Source organism: Chiloscyllium punctatum, chromosome 9 (assembly GCF_047496795.1).
Source record: "Chiloscyllium punctatum isolate Juve2018m chromosome 9, sChiPun1.3, whole genome shotgun sequence".
In the NCBI taxonomy this organism is placed as follows: Eukaryota; Metazoa; Chordata; class Chondrichthyes; order Orectolobiformes; family Hemiscylliidae; genus Chiloscyllium; species Chiloscyllium punctatum.
In genome coordinates this window covers 109,380,272-109,404,281 of record NC_092747.1, presented here as the reverse complement: position 1 = coordinate 109,404,281, position 24,010 = coordinate 109,380,272, and the positions used below count along the sequence as shown (strand labels likewise).

Below are 24,010 nucleotides of genomic sequence, written 5' to 3'. Positions count from 1 at the left end.
TTTCTACAAAAATAGTGACCTCCTCCTTTAAGACACCCCACCCCCCCAATCTACCTCAATGACAAAGCGTTTAGTAACTCCTAAGATCTCCTTTGATGTGGGTGATGATGTTTTCGCGCATTAATGTTGCCATGGTTGAATTTTGATGAAATGTGTCAACAAATATTTGTGATGTGTCTGGTTTGAGATTACAACTTGTTTTCATTTGGAAAAATTTCACATGATGTTAGTTTTGCAGTCATAGTGCCCCACTCTGTGTCCCCACCGAATGCAGTTCGGGTATGGCATAATGTTGAACTCTTCTTCCATCACCTTTGCCTCCGTGCCTATTTCTTTGGGCAAGAGTCCTCTCCCTGTCCCACAGATGGCTTCACCCACTTCCTACACTCTCCTTCCACCTGGACCCCTCCCTCTGACCTTCTTCCTGCAGTTGACCTGTTCTTTGAGAACTGTTGACGTGACATTGGTCGCCTCAATTTCTCTGACCCCCGTACCATTCCAGCCAACCGTCCTGGGAACTGACTGTGTTCCATGCTCTCGGATCCAATCCTGATTTTGTAATTGAGCTTGACAATAGGGGCGGAGCTGTTGTCTGGCCGGCTGACCTTTACATTGCAGAGGCTGAGTGCCAGCTCTCAGATAACTCCTCCTATCTCCCTCTGGACCATGACTCCATGATGGAACATCAGGCTGTTGTGTCAGCTACAGTCAGCAACCTCATTTCATCTGATGATCTCTCCTCTGCCTCCAAGCTGATGGTCCCCTGGCCCCACACTGCTCGCTTCTCCCTCCTTCCCAAAATCCACAAACAGATTAGTTGGGCCTGCTCCTGCCCCACAGAACTGATCTCTTCCTCCTTGACTTGGTCTTTTCTCCCCAGTCCAGTCCCTGCCCACTTACGTCCGCGATTCCTCAGAGGCTTTGCACCAGTTTTGGAATTTCCAGTTTGCAGGTTCCAGCTGTCTCCCCCTTTACCATGGACGTTCAATCCCCTTAACACATTCATCCCCCACCAGGATGGTTTCAGGGCTCTCCACTTCTTCCTGAAGCAAAGGCCTGAACTGTCCCCTCCCACCGCCATCCTCCTCCACTTGGCTGAGCTTGTCCTTACCCTGAACAATTTCTCTTTTAATTTCTCTCATTTTCTCCAGGTCAGAGGGATGGCCATGGGTACTCACGTGGACCCCAGTTATGTCTGTCTCTTTGTGGAGTGTGGAACATTCCTTGTTCCGATCCTATTCCGGCCCCCATCACAAGTCTTTCTCTGATATATCGATGATATCGTTGGTGCTACTTCCTTCTGTCATCTGGAATTGGAAAAGTTCATCAGTTTTGCTTCCAGTTTCCACCCTACTCTCACTTTCTCCTGGTCTATTTCTGACTCCTCGCTTCACTTCCTTGACATTTCTGTTTCCATTCCTGGGGATAGACTGACCACTAAGAGAACGAGAAACCCACTGACTCTTATACCTACCTGAGGAATATGCATCCTCAAATCTGGCTTCCTGTAAAGCCTCTATTCCATTCTCCCAGTTCCTCTGTCTCCATCGCTGTTCCAATGATGCCAACTTCGACAAGGGACCCTCCGAAATGTCCACCTTCTCCTTCAACTGAGGATTCCCATTGTTGTTGGCAGAGCCCTCAACCTGGTCCAACCCATCTCCTGCACTTCGGCCCTTACCCCCTCTGTTCCCTCCCACAACTGCAATAGGGTCACCCCTGTCCTCACCTACCATCCCACCACTATTCTCCTCCAGAGGAACATTAGCCACCATCCTCGCCACTCCAGCAAGATGCTACCACCAGCCTCATAATCCGCTCCCACCCTTGTCAACCTTCTGCGGGGAGCATTCCCTTCTGGACATCCTTGTCCACTCTTTCCCCCACAGCCCTAGACCACCTTCCCCTGCAACCGCTGAAAGTGTCACACCTGTCCATTTACCTCCTCCCTCCTCAGTACCCAAGGGCCTAAACACACCTTCCAGGTGAAGTAGGACTTTACCTGCACTTCACATAATCTAAAATTTGCATTCACTGCTCACAGTGTGGTCTCCTCTACATTGGGGAAACAAAGTATAGACTAGGTGACTGCTTTATGGAACACCTTATGTTCTGTCCGCAAAAAAGATCCTGAACTTCTAGTTGCCTGCCACTTCAACGCACCACCCTGTTCCCTGGCCGACATTTCTCTCAGGCTTGCTGCAGTGATCCAGCAAAGCTCAATGCAAGCTGGAAGAACAGCATCTCATTTTCCACTTGGGAACCCTGCAGCCCTCTGGATTCAATATCAAATTCAATAAATTTAGAACTTGAGCTCTCCCATGTCCTTATCCCAACACCCATTCACCAGGCATTGTTAACACGCAGTCAGTTTTTACATGCAACTCATTGTTAGTCATTAACAACCCCCATTAATAGCTATTCACTCTTCTAGCCAGATTGTTATCCATTCCTTTGTCCAATTCTTCTCTCTTTGGGTTCTATCCCCACCTATTGTCTACTTCTTAATTCTCCTATAAATTGACATTTCCCTAGCTACCATTAGTTCTGAGGAACAGTCACTCGACCTGAAATATTAACTCTGATTTCTCTCCACCGATGCTGCCGGATCTGCTGAGCTTTTCCAGCAATTTCTATTTTTGTTTCTGATTTACAGCGTCCACAATTTTCTCGGTTATTTACAATAGAAGGTATCATCAATGTGAAAGAAAGGACTTCATTAAAAAGACATAGTTACATGGAGGTCAAAGTTGGAAACTAAATAATCAGGTACGTGTGAATGTTTTTAAAAGGATAGGCAGGAAGGGAAATGCAATGGGGTAGTTTTGCACATATGAGATAGAATAAGTACAATTGCAAGAAATGGTCTCAGATCAAATGATTTAGGATCCATGTGGGTGGATGTAAGAAATAACAAGGGGGGAAGGACACTGGTGGAAGCAATTTATAGGCTACCTACCAACGGCTTTTTTCTAGGACAGCAAATAAATTGGGAGGTAATAAGAGCATATGCCTACGACAGTATATTAACAATGGGTGACTTTAATCGTCATGTAGATTGAGAAAAACAAATTGGCAATGGTAGCCATGATGAGGAACTCATAGAGTGAAATCAGGATAGTTTCCAAGAAGAATAAGTTGTAGATCCAACCAAGAATCAGGCTATTTTGTATCTGCTAATGCATAATGGGACAGGTTTAATTAATGGTCTTGGGGTAAAAGATCACCTACAGAACAGTAACATAATATGGCAGGATTTAACATTCTGTTTGAGAGTGAGAAATTTGGATCAGAGATAATTGTGTTAAACTTTGAAAAAGGGGAATTACATGGGAGTGAGGGCAGACTTGCCTGGCGTGGACTTGAAAAGGAGTTTAGCACAAAAGATGGTTAAGGAGCAATGGTAGATATTTAAGAAAATTATTCAGCATTCACAGTACAGATATATGCCAGTAAGAAAGAAGGATTCTAAGAAGGAAATAAACCAACTATGGTTAACAACAAAAATTAAGGATAGCATCAGTTAGAAAGAAGAAATATGCAATGTGGCATAAATTAGTGGTAAGCCAGAGAATTGGGAAAGTTGTAAAAATCAACAAAAGAAGACCAAATAAAAAGAGAGAGAAAATAAAATGAGGGCAATCTAGCAAGTGATATATAAAGGACAGTAAGAGGTTCTTTAAATGTTTAAAAGGCAGAGAGAGGCCAAAGTGATGACCACAAGCCCTTTAAAGAATGAGGCTGGGGAAATAATAATGGGGAGCCATGAAATGGCAGAAGAGTGGAGTAAATACTTTGCAATAATCTTCACAGTGAAGAATACTCATAACAGCAAAAACACTAAACAATCGTGAGCTAAAGGTGGGAAGGGAAGAAATTCAATAATTATCACTCGGAAAAAAGTCATAGAGAAACTCACATGGATGTAGTTACCTTCCAAGAATGCTTAGATTCTAGCAAAGTTCCAGAGTATTTGAAAACTGCCAATCTAATAACCTTATTCCAAAAGGGCAGAAGTCACAAGACGATTAGTTGTAGGTCAGTTCGTTTAATGTCTGTCATCGGAAAAGTGTTAAAGTCTATTGTGATAGCAAAGCATTTGGAAATAGACAATAAAATGAAGCAGAATCAATGTCGCTTCATAAATGATAACTCATGTCTGACACATTTATTAGGGTTCTTTGAGAAGATATCAAGCAGGATATGTAAAGGGGAAACCAGTAGATGTAATATATTTCGATTTCCAAACAGTGTTTAATGATGTATAAGGCTATTTGATGAGTCAAGAGCCCATGATGTTGGGTGAGTATATTAGCATGGACAGAGGATTAGCTAACTAACACAAGACAGTTGGGATAAAGGGATATTTTCAGGATAGTACCCTGTAACTAATAATGAGCCACAGGTATCAATGCTAAGGCCACAATTATTTACAATATATATTAAAGATGAATTAGAAGCATGAATATGCTACTGCCAAATTTGCAGATGACACAAAAATAGGTGGGAAAGGAAGTAGTGAACATGACACAAACATTCTGCAGAGGGATATGAACAGATTAAGCGAATGGGAAAAAGCTTGGCAAATCGGATATAATATGGGAAATTATGTGGTTATACACTTTGACAGAAAGAACAGAAGAGCTGAATATGGTTTAAATGGGGAAAGACTGCAGAAAGCTACAGCAAAAAGGGATGTGGGGTCCTTGGATAGATGCATCTCTGACAGGGTAGATTGGTGACAACAAAGTTAAGTGGAGTTTTCCCTCTTGTTTCCCTCATTACCTGCTGCAGACCCAGTCTAGTAGATGTGTCCTTTAGGACTCAGCCAGCTCAGTCAAGGAGTGGTGCCACTGAATGCAGGATATTAAAGACAGCCTTTGCCACTGTCCTTCAGTAAAGAGGAGTACTGCTTCATCAGTCAAACAAAGGTGGTAAATGGTAAACAGTAAGAGGTTATTTTGACCTTATGCTATAAGATTTAATAGAATCCAAAGTTAATGTAAGGATACCTGGGCCATTCCTTCTTGACTATATAGCATGCAGTGATCTCTGATTGGGAGCCAGAACACACTTCAGGATGATGATGTTGTCTGGGCCATTGTCTGTTAGGTACAATTCCATGAGTATAATTATGTCAGGCTGTTGTTTGACTAGTCTGTGAGACAGGTCTCCCAATTTTGTCACATTGGTAGACAGCCAGAAGACTTTGTAGGGTTGACAGGGTTGTGTTTATCATTGTTGGTTCCAGTTCCTATGTTGATATAGGATATTTTCGTGATTTTAGTACCTTTTTTAGACTTTATACCATTTTGAAACAATGGAGTGAGTTGCTCGGCCATTTCCAAGGATAGTTGAGGATTAACCACTTTGTTCTGGGTGTGGATTCACTTGTAAACACCTGCCCTTAAGGATATTAGTGACCAGGTAGATTTTATACAATCTACAGTGGTTACATGGTCAACTAGCAAGTCTTTTATTTCAGATCTTTTTGAATTCAAGTTTCACCATCTGCCACTGAGATTCAAACCTGTGTCCCAGAACATTAGCCTGGGGTTCTGCACTACTAGTCACTGCCTTTTGAGTCAGTGCAGTTGGTGAATTCAGAACCTTCCGTCAGAAATGCAAATTATTATGGTTATCGTACTTTGAATATTGGCTGTTGCACCTTTGGTTGCTTGGAGCTAAAGTTCTGTAATTCTCTACCTAAACTTCTCGACCTTGATCCTTCTCCATTAAGGATGTTATTCAAACTCTCTTTGACCAACCTGACCTAATGTTTCCTTATGTGGCTCGATGTCAATTTACCTCCTGTGAAGTGATTCATCATGTTAAAAGTGTTGCATAATTTCAAATTCTCCTTGTTGCCGTTGATGAATTTAAGGAGAAGTAGATAAACATGACAGAGAAAATAGAATGATACGCTGATACGTATGAATTAAAATATTGTTGTAAACTAATGACTACGTGATACAGCATGAAAATTAACAAAAATTGGCTTGCTATATTTAACATACAGCATTTCTTCACTCAGCACATAATAGACTTGAGATATTTCACCAAACGATGGGAAGGATTGTGATTTGTGAAAGAGCAAATAAAGATTCTATTTAGTTGGAAACAAAACAGAAATTGCTGAAAAAACTCAGCAGGTCTAGCAGCATCTGTGTAGTTGGGTCTAGGGTAATTAAAATGTTTGCACATGCAACATTAGGCAAGAATATTCTAAGCTTTGCTATTATCCTCTGGAGATGTGGGAAGTCTCTGGGAAGCAAATATAATTGGAAGGAAGACTTGCATTTTATTTGTACAGTGTCTTTCAGTTGGCTGAGCTATTTTCTTCCCCTGGACCTTTTGCTCCCTCCCTCCTTGCGATCTTTCAATCTGTATACTGAGAGGTCTTTCTGTTTTCAAGATCAGTTGTATCCACAGATCTCCAATCGTAGGGTTAACTATCACATTTCTCCTTGTAACTCTGCCAGACTCATGTTAACATTTGCAGCAATTTCTGTTGCGGTGTGTGTGAATTAAATGATGTCACAAATAAACTGGGCATTCTTTTGCTGAAGCGGTTTGCCAGCCAAATGAGATCTCAAACCCATAAGTGACTCACAGACAGATGGAATTCATCCAGGGTAAGTTGTGGGAGTCTTAACATATCTTTTAGTGTTTGATAAATAGCAGTTGTCATCGGGGAGTCAAGTACTGGAGAAGTTCTGTTTTTTTATGAACAAGTTAGTAAAATGAGTTACAAAAATAGCTCATCTTGTCAATCAGTAATGAAATGGATGAAGAAAGTTGTACTTTTTGCTGGGAGTGTCTGTGCATGTTCACCGTCGTCTTACCTGATTTTTGTTTCGCTGTGTGTTGCAAAATTAATTCTGCTCTCCTTTCAGGACAGCAACAACAGCTGCTATTTTGAGGATTTTAGCTGTCAATCTTATCAAGCTGAATGAGGGAATCCACCTTGGTCACCTGACTGATTAGAAATGGACCAAGTTCAAGGTCCGAACTTTAAATTTTGATGCCAACACTTTGCTCGTCCTCTTTTCAAGTTTAAATTTCCAGGGAAGAGCAAGACACTCAACCAGCTGCAAAAAAATGAAAGGTTGGTGCCTTCAGTTTTGCATGGAAATTCTGTTCGTTTCAAATGGATCTTGTTTATTCAAGTTTCCTGCCTTGTCAAACTGTGATATATTTAATGACAACTTGCTGAACAGTTTGTCAGTGAAGAACAGTTATAAAACTCACTTAATTAACATCCAACATTTCAAAGAAACTTTTCATTTCTGTTTTATTTTCAAACTGTCCTACAGATAAAAAGAACAGAGATGAGGAAGCGACAAGTTCAAAGGTTGGTAATGATCATTTTCTATTTTTTCATTTTGTATTTGGTCAAATGTTTTGCGAGATGGTCTTATAACTCAATTTATAAGCTGCATTTTGTTAGTTCAGAAATGGGGATCTAGTTGTTCAGCGTTCTGGTTGGTCTAGCTTCATGTCAGTCTTTTGTTTTTATTTACTGGCAGTGTGAGTGTTCTCTTAATAATTTTATTCTATGGCATTTTTTTTCAAAGAAATAAGTATTAATGTAACAGCAATTAACAGACTATCTGCCGATGGAATGTACCTTCATTCAAAGGTCAGAGAGAGAGATAGGCTTAATGGTAGGCATCTTTTTCCTAGGATTGGGACATCAAGACTAGGAGCCAAATTTTTAAGGTGAGAGGAGAGAGATTTTAAAAAGACATGAGGGACAGACTTCTTACAGAGAAGGTGCTTTGCATGTGGAATGAACTTCCTGAGGAAGTGGTGGATGCAGGTACAATTACAACATTTGAAAGACACTTAAATAAATACATGAATAGGAAAGGTTTGGAGGGATATGGATCAGGAGCAGGCAGGAGAGACAAGTTTAGTTTGGAATTATGTTTGGCATGAACTGGTTGGACTGAAGGGTCTGTCTGTACTGCAAAACTCTATGATTCTATAATGGAGGTGTCTTACATAAAGCATTGTTATTTATAATGCACATTGCACTGTATTAAAGTCAGGTTCGTTTGTCAGAATTTAAAATTGCTTTTCACTATTACCTAACACAGTTTGGTTTAATCTCCACGAAACTATGTTCTGGAATTCTGACTGAAGCACAATCAGAAATATATCTGTTTTAGAAGAGATTTATATTTATATAGCCCATAAGATGACCCGAAGTGTTTTTCAGTTAATAAAACACTTGTTGAACTGCAGCGATTGTAATGTAGGAGACACTGCAGCCACAAATTGGAAAGTGATTGTGACCAAATCATCTGTTCTTGTGATATTGGTTGAGGGATATATATTGGCCAAGTCTTTGGAGAGACCTTCGCTGTTCTTTTGCAAAATAATGAAATAGGACGTTTTAAGCCCATCTGAGAATGCAAATGGAGTCCCAGTTTAATGTATCATCCAAAAAACTGTATGTCCAACAGTTCAGCACACCCTCTGTAACATGTTAAATGTTGCGCTTCATACTGACTTGGAGCCTATGAATTTCTGAGACAGAGCTGAGAGTGCTACCTACTGAGCAACACTATGTACTCAAAAACAAATTGAGATATCCACTCATCAAATTTCTGGTCTCAACTCGACAACAAGTAGTTATTAATGTGATAGTGCTAGGAAGCCTATGCATATTTGCTTATTTGGAAACATTAACATTGAAGCATCAAGTGAAGAGCAAAGAAAAACAACCCTGAGAAAGAATAGATCCTAATTCACTGGTACCATCTGTCATAGAAGGAACATCCCAGTCAAGGACAATTAATCTTGGCATCACATGTAATCTTGGCACCATCTAACCAAGATTCAGTACAGGTTTAGCATAAGTTCTTTACCTTTCAATTTTACCCCTCCAGGAATAAAGCCTAGTGCTTTGCTTGCCTTTGTAATGGCCTTCGTAACCTGGGAAGCAACTAAGAGTTATAGATAAATCTTTGATGTGACATCCCTTCATTCCTCCAATTAGACTTGCACCTCCATGATCGCCAAATGTACTACATTTATCTGCTTTGAATTTCATTTGCCTATTATCCTTCCACAGTGCCTGCTATAGCTGTCTGATTTATCAAGTTATGTATTGTCTAATGTTCCAGGTTCTCCAGGAACTATGACATTTTGAGACAGGAGGTTTTCCTTGGTGCCCAAACTTTCACTGGGTGGAGATAATAATAAAGTAGCCACAAGGTACAGCACTTCCTTTTAATCTGCATTTGGATTGCAGAATTTCAATTTGCTTTCTTTGGCAAATGATATAATGACCTCATGACCTCAGTCCATCCAAAAATGTTTTTCAGACAATGAATGAGTTTTGAAGCACAGTCGTTGGTATAGTGTGGAAATATAGCAGTCAACTTGTGCACAGCAAAAAGTCACCACGAGCACTGACCAGATAAAGTATCGATTAAGGGAGAAATATTGGCCAGGACATCACTGCTCCTTTCAAAATGGTGCTGAAGGATTTTTTAAGGCCACTTTAGAGGGCATATTTGGTCGCAGTTAAATGTCATATCCAAAAAACAGAAACTCTCACAGTACAGCTCTCCCTCATTAGTGTATACAGGGAGACCGAAACACTGACGGTTCTGCACTCCCTTGTTACTGTATATAGGGAGTTAGAGATACTGACAGTAGGCACTCCCTCAGTACTGTACAGGGAGACAGAAACACTGACAGTACAGCACAATATCAGCACTGTGCAGCAAGTCTGAGTTGGCCTCGGTGCTCAAATGTCTCAAATGGGACATGACTGACATTGGGAACATTAACACGTAAATAATGAAACTTATAGCGCATCAAACATAGAACGTTACAGCGCAGTATAGGCCCTTCAGTCCTCAATGTTGCACCAACCTGTGAAATTAATCTGATGCCCATCTAACCTACACCGTTCCATTATCATCCATATGTATGTCCAATGCCCATTTAAACGCCCCTAACAACAGTGAGTCTACTACTGTTGCAGGCAAGCCATTCCATGCCCCTACTATTCTCTGAGTAAAGAAACTACCCTGATATGTGTCCTAAATCTATCACCCCTCAATTTAAAGCTATGTCCCCTCATGTTAGCCTTCACCATCCAAGGAAAAAGGCTCTCACTGTCCACCCTATCTAATCCTCTGATTATCATATGTGTTTCGATTAAGTCACCTCTCAACCTTCTCCTTTCTTACGATAGCAGCCTCAGTTCCCTCAGCCTTTCCTCGTAAGACCTTCACTCCATAACAGGCAACATCTTAATAAATCTCCTCTGAACCCTTTGCAAAGCTTCCACATCTTTCCTATAATGTGGTGATTAAAACTGCATGCAATACTCCAGATGCTGCCTTACCAATGTCTTGTAGAGCTGAAGCATGGCCTCTTGGCTCCAAAACTCAATCCCCCTACCAATAACGACAACACACCATGTGCCTTCTTTACAACCCTATCAACCTGGGTGGCAACTTTCAGGGATTTATGCACCTGGACACTGAGATCGCTCTGCTCATCTACACTGCCAAGGATTTTACCAGCAGCTCAGTACTCTGCATTCCTGTTATTTTTTCCCAAGTGAACTACCTCATTGTGAAACTTGAACGGGTTCAGAAAAGATTTACAAGGATGTTGCCAGCTTTGGAGGATTTGAGCTATAGGGAGAGGTTGAACAGGCTGGGACTGTTTTCCCTGGAGCGTCGGAGGCTGAGGGGTGACCTTATAGAGGTGTACAAAATTATGAGGGGTATGGATAGGATAAATAGACAAAGTCTTTTCCCTGGGGTCGGGGAGTCCAGAATTAGAAGGCATAGGTTTAGGGTGAGAGGGGAAAGATATGCAAGAGACCTAAGAGGCAACGTTTTCACGCAGAGGGTGGTACGTGTATGGAATGAGCTGCCAGAGGATGTGGTGGAGGCTGGTACAATTGCAACATTTAAGAAGCATTTGGATGGGTGTATGAATAGGAAGGGTTTGGAGGGATATGGGCCGGGTGCTGGCAGGTGGGACTAGATTGGGTTGGGATATCTGGTCGGCATGGACAGGTTGGACGGAAGGGTCTGTTTCCATGCTATACATCTCTATGACTCTGTGACTCACATTTTTCCGCATTAAACTCCATTTGCCACTTCTCCGCCCAGCTCTACATCTTATCTATGTCCCTCTGTAATCCACAACATTCTTTGGCACTATCCACAACTCTACCTCCCTTAATGTCATCTGTAAATTTACTAACCCATCCTTCTATGCCCACATCCAGATCATTTATAAAAATGACAAACAGTAGTGGCCCCAAAACAGATCCTTCAGCACACCATTGGTAACATTTCCCATCAACCATCAGCCTCTGTCTTCTTTCAGCTAGCCAAACTCTGATCCAATTCACTGAATCACTTCAATCCCAAAACTCTGTATTTTGTGCAGTAGACTCCCATGTGGAACCTTATCAAATGCCTTACTGAAGTGCATATTCACTACATCAACCGCTTTACCTTAATCCACCTGTTTGGTCACCTTCTCGAAGAAATCATTAAGGTCAGTTAGGCACGACCTACCCTTCACAAAACCGTGTTGACCATCCCTAATCAAGTTATTTCTTTCCAGATGATTGTTAATCCTATTTCTTTAAACTTTTTGCAACACCTTATCCACAACTGAAGTAAGGCTCACTGGCCTATAATTACCAGGGTTGGCCTGACTCCCCTTCTTAAACAAGGGAGCAACATTTGCTATTCTCCAGTCTTCTGGTATTACTCCTGTCGACAATGATAACATAAATATCAATGCCAAAGGCTTTGCAATCTCATCCCTGGCTTCCCAGAGAATCCAAGCTTAAATCCCATCCGGCCCAGGGGACTTATCTATTTTCAGATCTTCCAAAATTGCTAAAACCTCCTCTTTGTCAACTGCAATCCCATCTAATTTAGTTGCCTGTATCTCTGTATTCTCACTAACATTGCCCTTTTCCAATGTGAATACTGATGAAAAGTATTCATTAAGCACTTCCTCTATGTCCTCAGATTCTACACACAACTTTGCACAACCATCCTTGATTGGCCCTAATCTTACTCTAGTCATTCTTTTATTCCTGATATACCTATCGCAGGCCTTAGGGTTTTCCTTGATCATATCCGTCAAGAACTTCTCGTGCCTCCCGACTCCCCCCGCCCCCCCCGGATCTCCTTCGACTGCTCTTTAGATCTTTTCTGGCTAATTTATAACTCTCAAGTTATAACTGAGAGCTAATTTATAACTGAGCCTTCACATCTCATCCTCACATAGACCTTCTTCTTCCTTTTGACAAGAGGTTCAATTTTAGAAAAACATGGCTCCGTCTCTCAACAACTACCTCCCTGCCTGATAGATGTATACTTATCAAGGACTCCCAGTAGCTGTTCCTTGAATAAGCTCCACATTTCAAGAGTGTTCATTCCCTGCAGTTATCTTCCCCATCCCATACATCCTAAATCTTACCTAATCACATCATAATTGCCCTTTTCCCCCGTTATACCTCTTTCCCTGTAGTATATACCTATCCCTGCACATTACTATTGTTAATATGACTGAATTGTGGTCACTATTGCCAAAGTGCACATACGTACACATATAGAGGACAAAGATTAACCTGCCTTGCAGATCATCCTGCTGCGTGCAGATGTCCTATAAATTTCTTTAGTCTATTATTCCAGTGGGGTCATCTGTTGTGATTTCCCAGATGATCATACCTGGTACCTTGTGATTTGCCAACTATACCAATATGCCATACTGTGTGAGTATTGTGAGTGGCACCTGTATCAGTGCTTTGTCTTGGGCTTATATAGTAGTTATGGGTACAGAATGAAGCACCTTAGAGTATTTACAGAAGAGCACAAATCTTAGACACAAAGAAAATTTACTGCGATATATACATTTACATTTAGTCAGGTCTAATTATGAGGACCTTAGGGGCCTGGTTTGGATTTATGTGTTCCCTCAGAATGCTGGGAGAAAAAAAAGTCATTAGTAGAATGGGTACAGCCAAACATTAACCATGGGTGGTTAGCACTGCTGCCTCACAGCGCCAGAGACCCGGGTTCAATTCCCACCTCAGGCGACTGACTGTGTGGAGTTTGCACATTCTTCCTGTGTCTGCATGGGTTTCCTCCGGGTGCTCCAGTTTCCTCCCACAGTCCAAAGATGTGCAGGTCAGGTGAATTGGCCATGCTAAATTGTTTGTAGTGTTAGGTGAAGGGGTGAATGTTGGGGTTGCGCTTCGCCAGGTCGGTGTGGACTTGTTGGGCCAAAGGGCCTGTTTCCACACTGTAAGTAATCTAATCTAAAAAAACCACTTCAGAACCATTACCTTACAACCACTACTGAGGGGTTTTCAGTCGTGACTCAGTGGGTTTAACCCATCTCTGTGAGCTAGTACTGTATCAGAAAAGGTTTACATGGAATTGACTAAATCAGAAGCACAAAAACAAACCTAGGAAAGATTTATCTGCAAGCAAATTAATTTGTAAATGAAAGATAAAAAGACTTGCTTTTATAAGTTCTGAGAAAGAGTCACTGGACCCGTAATGTTATCTTTGGTTTCTCTTCACAGATGCTGCCAGACCTGCTGAGCTTTTCCATCAACTTCTGTTTTTGCATTTATAAAGTACCTTGAATAACTTCACGATATTTCAATACTGTTGAAGCTGATTTTACCAATATCACTTCTAAAAGACAGATTATCTGATCGTATGGTATTGCACATTACGGGTTTTTGGAAGATTGTTCTGAGGTTATACATCCATACCAGCGTATCCAATAGGAGCAGAAGCAGGCCATTCAGCCCCATGAGTACGTTCTGCCCTTCAATAAGATCACAGCTGATCTGCTTGTGTTTCGAGTTCCTCATTCCCATCTAACCCCAATGCCTCTTGATTTCCCTGCTGTCCAGAAATTATCTTAAAAATATTTAATGACCCATGGCTACTGCCATCTTGAGGCAGAGAGTTCAGAAAATCACACAACCCTCAGAGAAATTAATACTCCTCATTTCTGTCTGAATGGATAACCTCTAATTTTAAAATAGTGCACTGGACTGACCCACAAGAAGAAACATCCTTTCGAACGTTCACCTTGTTAAGGCCATTCTGAATTTTAGATATTTCATTAAGTCATCCCTCACTCTTCTAAGAAAGCTGCACTCATCCAGACAAAGCATCCTGACTTGTGTCTTGTTGATGGTAAACTGACTTTAGGGAGTCAGGAGATGAACTTCTCACTGCAGGTTCCTAGGCTCTGGTCTACTCTTGTAGCCACTGTATTTATATGGCTAGTCCAGTTTAGTTTTTTGAAATTGATAACTCCCAAATTGTTGATAGTGGAGGATTCAATGATGGTAATACCATCGGATTAGATTAGATTTCCTACAATGTGGAAACAGGCCATTTGGCTCAACAAGTCCACACCAACCCTCCGAAAAGTAACCCATCCAAACCCATTCCCCTACCCTATATTTACCCTTGAGTAACACACCTAACACTATGGGCAATTTAGCATGGCCAATCCACCTGACCTGCATATCTTTGGACGGTGGTAGGAAACCAGAGCACCCGGAGAAAACCCAAGCAGACACGGGGAGAATTTGCAAACTCCACACAGACAGTCACCTGAGGCAGGTATTGAACCCAGGTCTCTGGCGCTGTGAGGCTGCAGTGCTAACCACTGAGCCACCGTGCCACCCACAAAGCATTACCTGGGTCTTTGGATTAACTGTCTCGCGATAATACCACTAGGCCACCTCCTCCCTGTGTGTTTGTAAAGGGATGATGGTTAGTTTCTCTCTCATTGGAGATGGTCATTGCCTGGCATTTGTGTGGTGGGAATGTTACATGCTACTTTTCAGTCAAAACCTGATATTGTCCAGATCTTGCTGCATTTGAACATGGACTGTTTCAGTACTTGAGGAGTATCAAATAGTGTCAAACACTATGCAGTCATCAGTGAACACCCCCATTTCTGACCTTATTACTGAGGGAAGTCATTGCCGATCAGGGAGGCATGGTGATTCAGGGATTAGCACTGCTGCCTCACAGCGCAAGGGACCTGGTCGCTCCTATACTTGGACCACTGTCCATGAGGTGTTTACATAATCTCCCCATACTGTGTGGGTTTCCTTTGGTGCTCTGGTTTCCTCCCACGTTTCAAACATGTGCAGAAAAGGTGGATTGGTGATGCTAAATTGCCCATAGTGTCTAGGGCTATGCAGGCTAGGTGGATTGGCCATGGGAAATGCAAGGTTGCAGGGTTAGGGTAGGGGGTGGGTCTGGGTGGGATGCTCCTTAGAAAGTCAGTGTGAACTCAATGGGCCAAATGGCCTACATCAACATTGCAGAGAATCTACGAAACAGCTGAAGGTGGCTGTGTCTTTGACACTATCCTGCAGAAAGGTCCTGGAGCTGCGCCAACTGATTCTAAAAACAGCAACCACCTTCCTATGTGCCATGTGTGAATTTAATCAGTGGAAAATATTTCCCTGATTGCTATTGACTCCAGTTTTGCCTGAGCTCCTTGATGCCACACTCTGTCAAATGTGGCCTTGTTGTCAAGAGTAGTCACTCTTATCTTGCCTCTGGAATTCAGGTCTTTCATCCACATTTAAAATAAGGCTGTAATGAGCTACGTAACCCTGGTGGAACTCAAACTGGGCTTCCCTGAGTAGATTACTACTGATGACACCTTCCATCACTTCATTGACGCTCGAGATTAAACACTCGGAACAGTAGTTAGCTGAGTTGGATTCATCCTGTATATTGTGTACATGATACAACAGGCCAACTTTTCACACTATAGGCCAGATGCCAGTGGTGTAGCTATACTGGAATAGCATGGCAAAGGGTGCACTTCTGAAACTACTTCACGGCTTCTGAGGCTTTGCGGGTGTCCAGAAGTCGTGGATGAAGTTATGTAGTGCAAGTCTTATATTGCTTTCAGAGTCGAGAATGTGGTGCTGGAAAAGCACTGCAGGTCAGGCAGCATCAGGATGCTGCGCTTTTCCAGCACCACACTCTCGACTCTGATCTCCAGCATCTGCAGTCCTCACTTTCTGCTTATTCTGTATTGCCTTCAGTCAGGTATTTCTGTCAAATCAGCAAAGCAACAATTAACATGAACAATATAATAGGCCAGTTGTCCATAAAAAATCTGTTTGAGGACAATATATAGGTTATAGATTCTCAAAACCAAGAAACAGTATTCTATATTGGACAGGTGGTCACTATCTTGTTACCTAGTTATTTTGTTGCGGTGGACAGACATTTATTTTCATTGGAACTTTTGCTAGAGATCAATTTTCATTCATTTGCTTCCTCACAGCCTAGTTGTTTGGGATTTCCCATCAGCATCTTCTTCATCGTGGTCAATGAATTCTGTGAAAGATTCTCCTACTATGGAATGCGAGGTACTTTGCATTTTGTACACTATAATAACTTTGAGACTTACAAAGAATTGGTTCACTTGGATCTCAGCTGTACAGAATTGAGCAAATATTTGACGTGGCCTCCATTTGTTGAACAATGAAGGTGGTAACTGCGATCCTTCATCCTAATTCATAACATGAATAAAAATGCGATTGTATATAAAATTTTTACAGCGAGCAACTCCAACCAGCAATAACAACTTGCGTTTACAAAATGCCTTTAACTTAATAAACCATCCAAAATCACTTCGTAGGCAGGTTACTCGATTGAAATTTAATGTTGGGTTGCAAAAGGAGATTTTTAGACTGGTGAACAAAATCTCAGTCAAAAGCTAGGCTTTAGTGAATGCCTTAAACGGGCCATGATGTACAAGTGCAGGTGTTGGACTGGGATGGACAAAGTCAGAAGTCACACAACACCAGGTTACAGTTCAACAGGTTTATTTGAGATCACAAGCTTTCAGATGCTCGCCCCTTTGGCAGGTTCACCTTACTACTTTCCAAAAGCTTGTGATTTCAAATACAACCTGGTGTTGTGTGACTTCTGACCTTTAAGGAGTAGAGAGCAAATGTGTGAGTGAGTAGAAAGACAGGTAAATTTAGGGAAGGAAATTCAGAGCTTACAGCCTAGATAGCTAAAGGCACATCTGCCAACAGTATAACAAGTAAAATCAGGAACGCGCACCAGGCCAGAGTTGGAGGATCATAGGGCTGGAAGGGATTAGAGAGAGATAAGGATGGGCAAGGCCACAGAGCCATCTGAACATGAAAATGAGAATTTTAAAACTAAGGCATTGGTGGATAGACAATCAGTTGACAGTGCGTGGAATTAAGGTGGGGTCTGGCGAGGAGAGCATTGGGTTAGTCAAGTCCTGAGCAAGTAAAGATGTGGACAAAAGTTTTGGCAAAGAGATGAAATGGACATAGATGAGGAAGCTTGAAAGTACAAAACCTAAGGGCAACACGAGAGAAGATGATATGAAATATTATACAACAATACAGTTCAATGCCTCCATGTTAGCATGCTATTTTAATAAAGATGGAACATTTCTTAACAGCTGAGTCTTCTGATCTAACAATCTGTCTTCTTTGTCTTCTTTAATCAGCTGTGCTTGTCCTCTATTTCCGTTATTTTCTGCACTGGACTGAGGATTTTGCAACCGCCATTTATCATGCCTTTGTTGCTCTGTGTTACTTAACACCAATCATTGGAGCAATCATTGCTGACTCCTGGTTGGGAAAATTCAAGTAAGTATTTTAAAATTAATGATACTTAATTAGCAAATATGTTACAGCAATAACATGTAAAGAGAATGCAGGCACATGGAGACCTAGAACAGATGTACACAAATCATTTAAGGTCGCAAGACACGTTGATAAGGCTGGTTTAAAAAATACAAGACTTTGGGCTTTATAAAAAGTACAAAAGCATAAAGTTGAGCTAAATCTTTATCAATCACTGGTTTGCCTTCATTTGGAGCATTGTGTCAAATTCTGTGTACTACACTCTACAATTTCAACACACGTGCCATTTCTCTGAAGCGAAATAGTGACAATCAGAAGTTGGTGGAATTTCAATTCAACTCATAAGAATAAAATGTGTGGATGTGAAATTGTCATTTTTCATAAAAGCCCACTTAGTTCACTAACATCCCTCAGGGGAGGAAATTTGCCAACCTCACCTAGTCTGGCCTACATATGGCTCGAGCCCCATAGCAATATGATTAACCCTTAACTCCCCTCTGAAATGGCCTCGCCAGTCATTCAGATCAAGGGCAAATAGGGACAGGAAATAATTTGCTGGCTTTGCTAGAGTCACCCATGTCTCATGAAAATAAGCAATTTTTCAAAAAAAGAAGGATGTGGATGAGCCGGTATTGAACTGGGGTGGACAAAGTTAAAAATCGCACATCACAAGGTTGTAGTCCAACAGGGTTATTTGGAAATACTCGCTTTCGGAGTGCACTCCTTCAACCAGCTGATGAACTCCACAATCATGTGATGAAGTTAAGGATTAATCATATTGCTGTGGGGCTAGAGCCATATGTAGGCCAGACCAGGTAAAGTTGGCAAATTTCCTTCCCTTAAAGGGTGTTAGTGAACTAGATGGGTTTTTATGAAGGAGCAGTGCTCCTAAAGCCGGTGCTTCCAAATAAACCTGTTGGACTATAACCTGGTGTTGTGTGATTTTTAACTTTAAAAAAAAGAAGCAAATCAAGGCCCTGGAGAAGGACCAGAGGAGATGTACCAGAATGGTACTAGGAATAAGCAATTTCAGTACTGTACAGAAATGGAAGAAGCTCAAACTGTTCTCCTTAGAGTAAGGATGTTAAGTGTGGATCTGACAGAGGTATTCAACAAAACTTGAAATGTTTTGATAGATTAAATAAGGAGAAACTGTTTCCACTCGCAGGAGGGTCAATAACCAGGGGACACAAACTTGTGATGTGGTAGATTCAATGTTGACTTTTAACATGAATTGGATGATAAGGTAATTGAAAAATAACAGGTGAATGAAACAATTCTTTTAAAGCACAGGCACAAATGCACACACTCTCCTTTGTCGCATTTAATTCAAAAGAAGTATCAAGGTTTTAACTTAATTCGCAGAACATGAGCATCACTGATAAGGCTGCAATTTATTCTCCACCACTAATTGTCCTCAGAAGAAGGGTGGTGAGCCACCTTCCTTAATACAATCAAGTAACTTGCATATTTAACGTGTACATTTCATATGTAGTTAAGAGTCAACCAGATTGCTGTGGATATGGAGCTTTGTGTAAACTAGACTTTGTGAAGTAGACTTCCTTCCTTAATTTGTCCAATTATCTGGTAGTTTTATGATCACCATTTCTGAGTCTAGACTTTGAGCTCCAGATTTGCTTGATTAATTAATTATATTCAAGTTCTCCAGTTGGAATGGTGGAGTTTGATCTCGCTGCACCAGATCTTTCATCCTAACCTTTGGAATCCAAGCTCAGTGGTATAACGACTATGGTGCCACTCTCAATCACTGTCATTGGAGGCTGTGGTGCATGGGAGAGTTGATCAATTTCACAGCAGAATCAGAACATGTATCTGGTGATGATAAAGATATTGACAGTTTGCTAATAATAGCACAGAATGTTTTTGCCTTTCTGAATCCATTTGTTAATGGATACTCTGAAATCGTCTTCCATTCTCTCACACTAAGCAAATAGGAGTTACAGCTGGAAGGCACATCCTCTTGGTGATCCAACCAGTGTCAAGGGACAAGTGAAATCATGGAACTAATTTCAAGCTAACTCGTCTGGTAGCTCTGAATCATTTGGAGTGCTGATTTTGCAGCCTGTTTGGTATTGCTGGTCACTGTTTTCAATGGAAAGTAATTTTGGTGTGAGGGCCAGTGAGTGAGTGAGGTTAAAATTGCAGCTGCCAAAACTTAAGAAACCAATAACCTGTGATACCAGGTAGAAGTAAAAGCTCATTTGAGGCTAAAATAATGTTTTCAAGAAGGAGTTACAAACAGTTCTTAAGGCTAAAGGGATCATAGAACATGTAGAGAAAGTGAGAACAGGATATTGAGTTGGAAGGTCAGTCGTGACCATATGGAATGGCAGAACACGCTCAAACGGCCAAACTCCTGCTCCTATTTTCTATGATTGTATATTTCCATTACTCTGGTCTCCGTGCACACATTGGTTTGTTTTCTTAATTATTTGGGGAGCATCGAAATGGGCGCATTACTCACAAAATAATGAAGTTGGCCAATCTTTTCTAGCTCAGGCAATCAACATAACAGCAATTTGTACTGCAAAGATGTGAGATGTAGGAATATAAATGAGCAGATGTGTTGTGCAGGTCAGACATTGTGGTTTTGTACGTAGGTGCGCATTATGGAAAATGTTTCCATAGCTGCCAGGAAGGGAGACTGTTAGGATGTGCACAGTTTTATGTTTGTGCCATGCATTTTATCTTTTAATGAACGAGTTGAACTTTTTTGTCTCAACTAAATTTAACTTTCTTTCATAACAGGACTATCGTCTACCTGTCCATTGTCTATACAATTGGGCAACTGGTGATATCAATCAGCGGCATTGCAGATATTACAGATACTGAAGGCAATGGTCAACCAAATAATCTAGCAGTTCACGTGTGAGTAAATTAGCAATGCAAGTTAACACGCACATAAAAATTCAGCCAAGTTCTGGGGTACACTTCTAGGTGGAAAAGCAAGGAAGCTGTGCTAATCTTATATTAAAGTTTGGTTAGAGCACAATCAGATTCCTATACATGATCCTGGTCATCAATTTATAACAATGATGTAGAGGCTGAGTAATGTGTAAAGTCAATACACAAGAATGAAATCGGAGCTGCATTTATGATAGTCAGGAAATATGAACAGGTTGTGCCTCTTTCCTGGAGAACACAAATGACACGCCACTATGATGTCATTCCTTGGGACAAGCACAACTGCCAGTATGTTACAATTTAAGTCCTTCTCTATGTATTAGCTGGCATAGCATATACCACAAATATTGTGTTCCTGTTGAGATAGATGTCTTGAAGATACCATTAACTCTATTAACCTTGTGATAATATCATTGACCTACACCTAGTATAGGTTTGGTGCTTACTAAAATTATTGTAAACTGCATACACATGTGACTGTATGAACACATTACACTAACTCCATTGCACTGAGAGTTTGATATCTACCTTTATACCAGAACATCTCATGTCGTGATATCATGTAACTATCTTCAAGGTACCCCTACCTGTTTGGTCTGAAGTCCATGCCATAACACAACAAGAGAAGTTGAACAGCAATCAGGCCTCATAAATATAAGATTGTCACTCATAGATTTAACCCAAACTTTTAGAGAATTTACCCAGAGAGTGGCAAAAATGTGGAATTTGGGGATTAACTGCCTTGAGGGGTGGTTGAAGTGAATGGCATGGGTACATTTAAGGTACAGCTAGAAAAATGCATTACAGAAAACACATGAAGGGAAAAAGAATACAAAGATGAGATAAAGTGGGGTAGAAAGAGGCTTGTGTCAAGTATACATAGTGGCAATTAGCTGGAATGGACTGAATGGCTTGTATCCATACAGTAAATTCTATGTAATTCTCTGCAGTGATCCATTTTTGTTGTAATTTGCTTTAAATCTATTAGCATATCTGCCAATACTGATCCATCTAGTGTTCAGCCATCACTGGTTTAAAAAACCTTTTTAGCTTTTCTTTGATAAACCCATGCAATGATGTTCAATATAAGTTTCAACAAAGTTTCTTGGAAGTAAAACTTCTTTTATTTTCTTTAAGGATTGTTGGTGAGTGTTTCCAAAAGTAATGAAAGTTTTGTATTTTAATCAAAATGATAAAAGAAGAGAGACTTGTTAATAATCTAAAACATCACAAGCAAAGAATATTATTAATAATTAAAGACTTGGCATCTTTCATGATCTCATTATGTTCAGAGAACTTAATAAGCAATTCCATATTTTTGGTGTGTGATCCATGTTGTAAACACTGCAGGCAATGCCCAAAAAGCTCCCACAGCCTGTAATGTAATAGTAACCAGATAATTTGGTTTAAGAATAAATATTGGCTGGGACACTTAGGGAAATTCCGTAATCCTCTTTGAGAAAATAGCCATATGATCTTTTACATCAATCCAAGAGGATGGACAGAAACAACGGTTTAGTCTGAAAGGCAAGGTCCTCTGCACTCACTCAGAACTGCACAGGGACAACAGCCTCAACTGTGCACTCAAGTCCGTGGAGTGGAAATGCAACCCATACACATCTAACTCAGGAGAAAGAGTGCTACCACTGAGCTAGAGCCAACACTTGGTAATAGTAAATTGTGCCTATGTTTGTAGATTAAATCTGCTGTTTTGTTTCCTTCAGCGCTTTGGCAATGATTGGTCTGATTCTTATTGCTTTGGGCACTGGTGGCATCAAACCTTGTGTGTCAGCATTTGGTGGTGACCAGTTTGAAGAACACCAGGTAACATTAAGTTTAAACTTTTTTTTTATCAACCGTCACAGTTATGTTAAGACATTAATCAAGCATTAACATTCCAAGAGACATTGGCCCACATGTTGTCAGAATTGGATGACCTCACAAAAGTCCTGTTGGTAAGTCCCATGACTGTGAGTGAGCAGTACAAAAATTGTCTGGCCAGTAATTGGCTGAGATTCTGAGGACAAAAGAATGATGGGACGAACAGTCTTTCTCCTTTATGAATAGGATTCAAGTTTTGGGAAAGAAACAAGGAATGATAGAGAGGAAGTTGGGTAAACTGAAGATAATTTAGCGGGACAAAATGAAATAGAGGCAAAGAAAGATTGGATCAAAAGAGTGTGGAACAAGCTCAAGGAGGAAAAGTCATACAATCCCTATAGTGTGGAAACAGGCTCTTCGGCCCAACAAGTCAACACTGACCCTCTGAAGAGTAACCCACCCAGACCCATTTTCCCTACCCTATATTTACCCCTAACTAATGCATCTAACTTACACATCCCTGAACACTATGGGCAAGCTAGCATGGCCAATTTACCTGACCTGCACATCTTTGGGCTGTGGGAGGTAACCGGAGCACCTGGAGAAAACCCACAGAGACACGGGGAGAATGTGCAAACTCCACACAGATTGACACCTAAGGCCTGAATCAGACCTGGGTCCCTGGTGCTGGGAGGCAGCAGTACTAAATACTGAGCCACCATGCCACTCCAAAGTGAGAAAGCAATCTGAAGGCTTAGCATTTCTTATTTTCTACCTGTTAGAATGAATAATTTCTAATGTTTCCGTTCTGGATCAGAAGGGAAGAATGCATTGCAGAAAGAGAAATCCTCTCATTAACAGGGTCTTTACATTGTTCCGAGTACCAGTCATAACTTTCAGTGGTGAGTTGAAGGAGTGATTCTTGTACACATGCAGTAATTTCCTGAAACACATGTGGCCACTTCCATGAAGCTCACAGCAGAGTTAATGTTCCAGTAACTTGTGCAGGTTCACAACTGACAGGGAATCTCTTCCAGGTCACAAGTTGCTGAAGGATTTACTAATAGTGCAGGCTCATAAACTCATTGTTACTTCGACAGCAAAATCTAGGTGGCAAATGACAGCAGGAGATGTGTCAATGCCCTTATGTTAAAGAATGAACGTGAATTTGTGTAAATATCTTACAGTACCTTTTGCTTTCTCCGTTGAAGTCAATGTTTTCTTCTCTCTTCAAAGGTAAAACAAAGACGTCAGTTCTTCTCAGTTTTCTATTTATCAATCAATGCTGGAAGTCTCATTTCTACCATTATTACTCCCATCCTGAGAGGTAGGCAGTAGTTGGCTTTGCTTTGTGAAGACAGTGTCAAAATCAAACTATAAATTGTAAAATTGTTGGGAAAGCAAAACTAGATGTAAACTCTTTGTTGGTCATCATTTGATTGAAAACCAATGACATTAATTGCAAATAATCTTGCATGTCTACCCTTAATTTCCATGAATTTCTGCATGCAATTACTTTCTTTGTCCATTTTACCCCAAAATACAGGCCTTTTGCCAATGGCA

The 24,010-nt window shown here is 40.9% G+C and overlaps 1 protein-coding gene across 2 annotated transcripts in view; it reads left to right on the top strand.

The window, feature by feature from the left end:
* The first annotated feature begins 6,916 nt into the window (after positions 1 to 6,916).
* Positions 6,917 to 24,010, top strand: part of LOC140481585 (solute carrier family 15 member 1-like) — a 59,716-nt gene continuing 42,622 nt past the window's right edge. Inside the window, exons 1-7 of one of the 2 annotated variants that reach the window (XM_072578017.1) lie at positions 6,917 to 7,108; positions 7,317 to 7,354; positions 16,354 to 16,438; positions 17,563 to 17,704; positions 20,471 to 20,590; positions 22,351 to 22,450; positions 23,684 to 23,774. In XM_072578017.1, the coding sequence (XP_072434118.1) occupies positions 7,102 to 7,108; positions 7,317 to 7,354; positions 16,354 to 16,438; positions 17,563 to 17,704; positions 20,471 to 20,590; positions 22,351 to 22,450; positions 23,684 to 23,774 (583 nt within the window). In that variant the 5' untranslated portion in view covers positions 6,917 to 7,101. Of the gene's footprint in view, positions 7,109 to 7,316; positions 7,355 to 9,181; positions 9,226 to 16,353; positions 16,439 to 17,562; positions 17,705 to 20,470; positions 20,591 to 22,350; positions 22,451 to 23,683; positions 23,775 to 24,010 lie in introns of those variants that run through there. The other variant, XM_072578018.1, reaches the window with a different exon arrangement.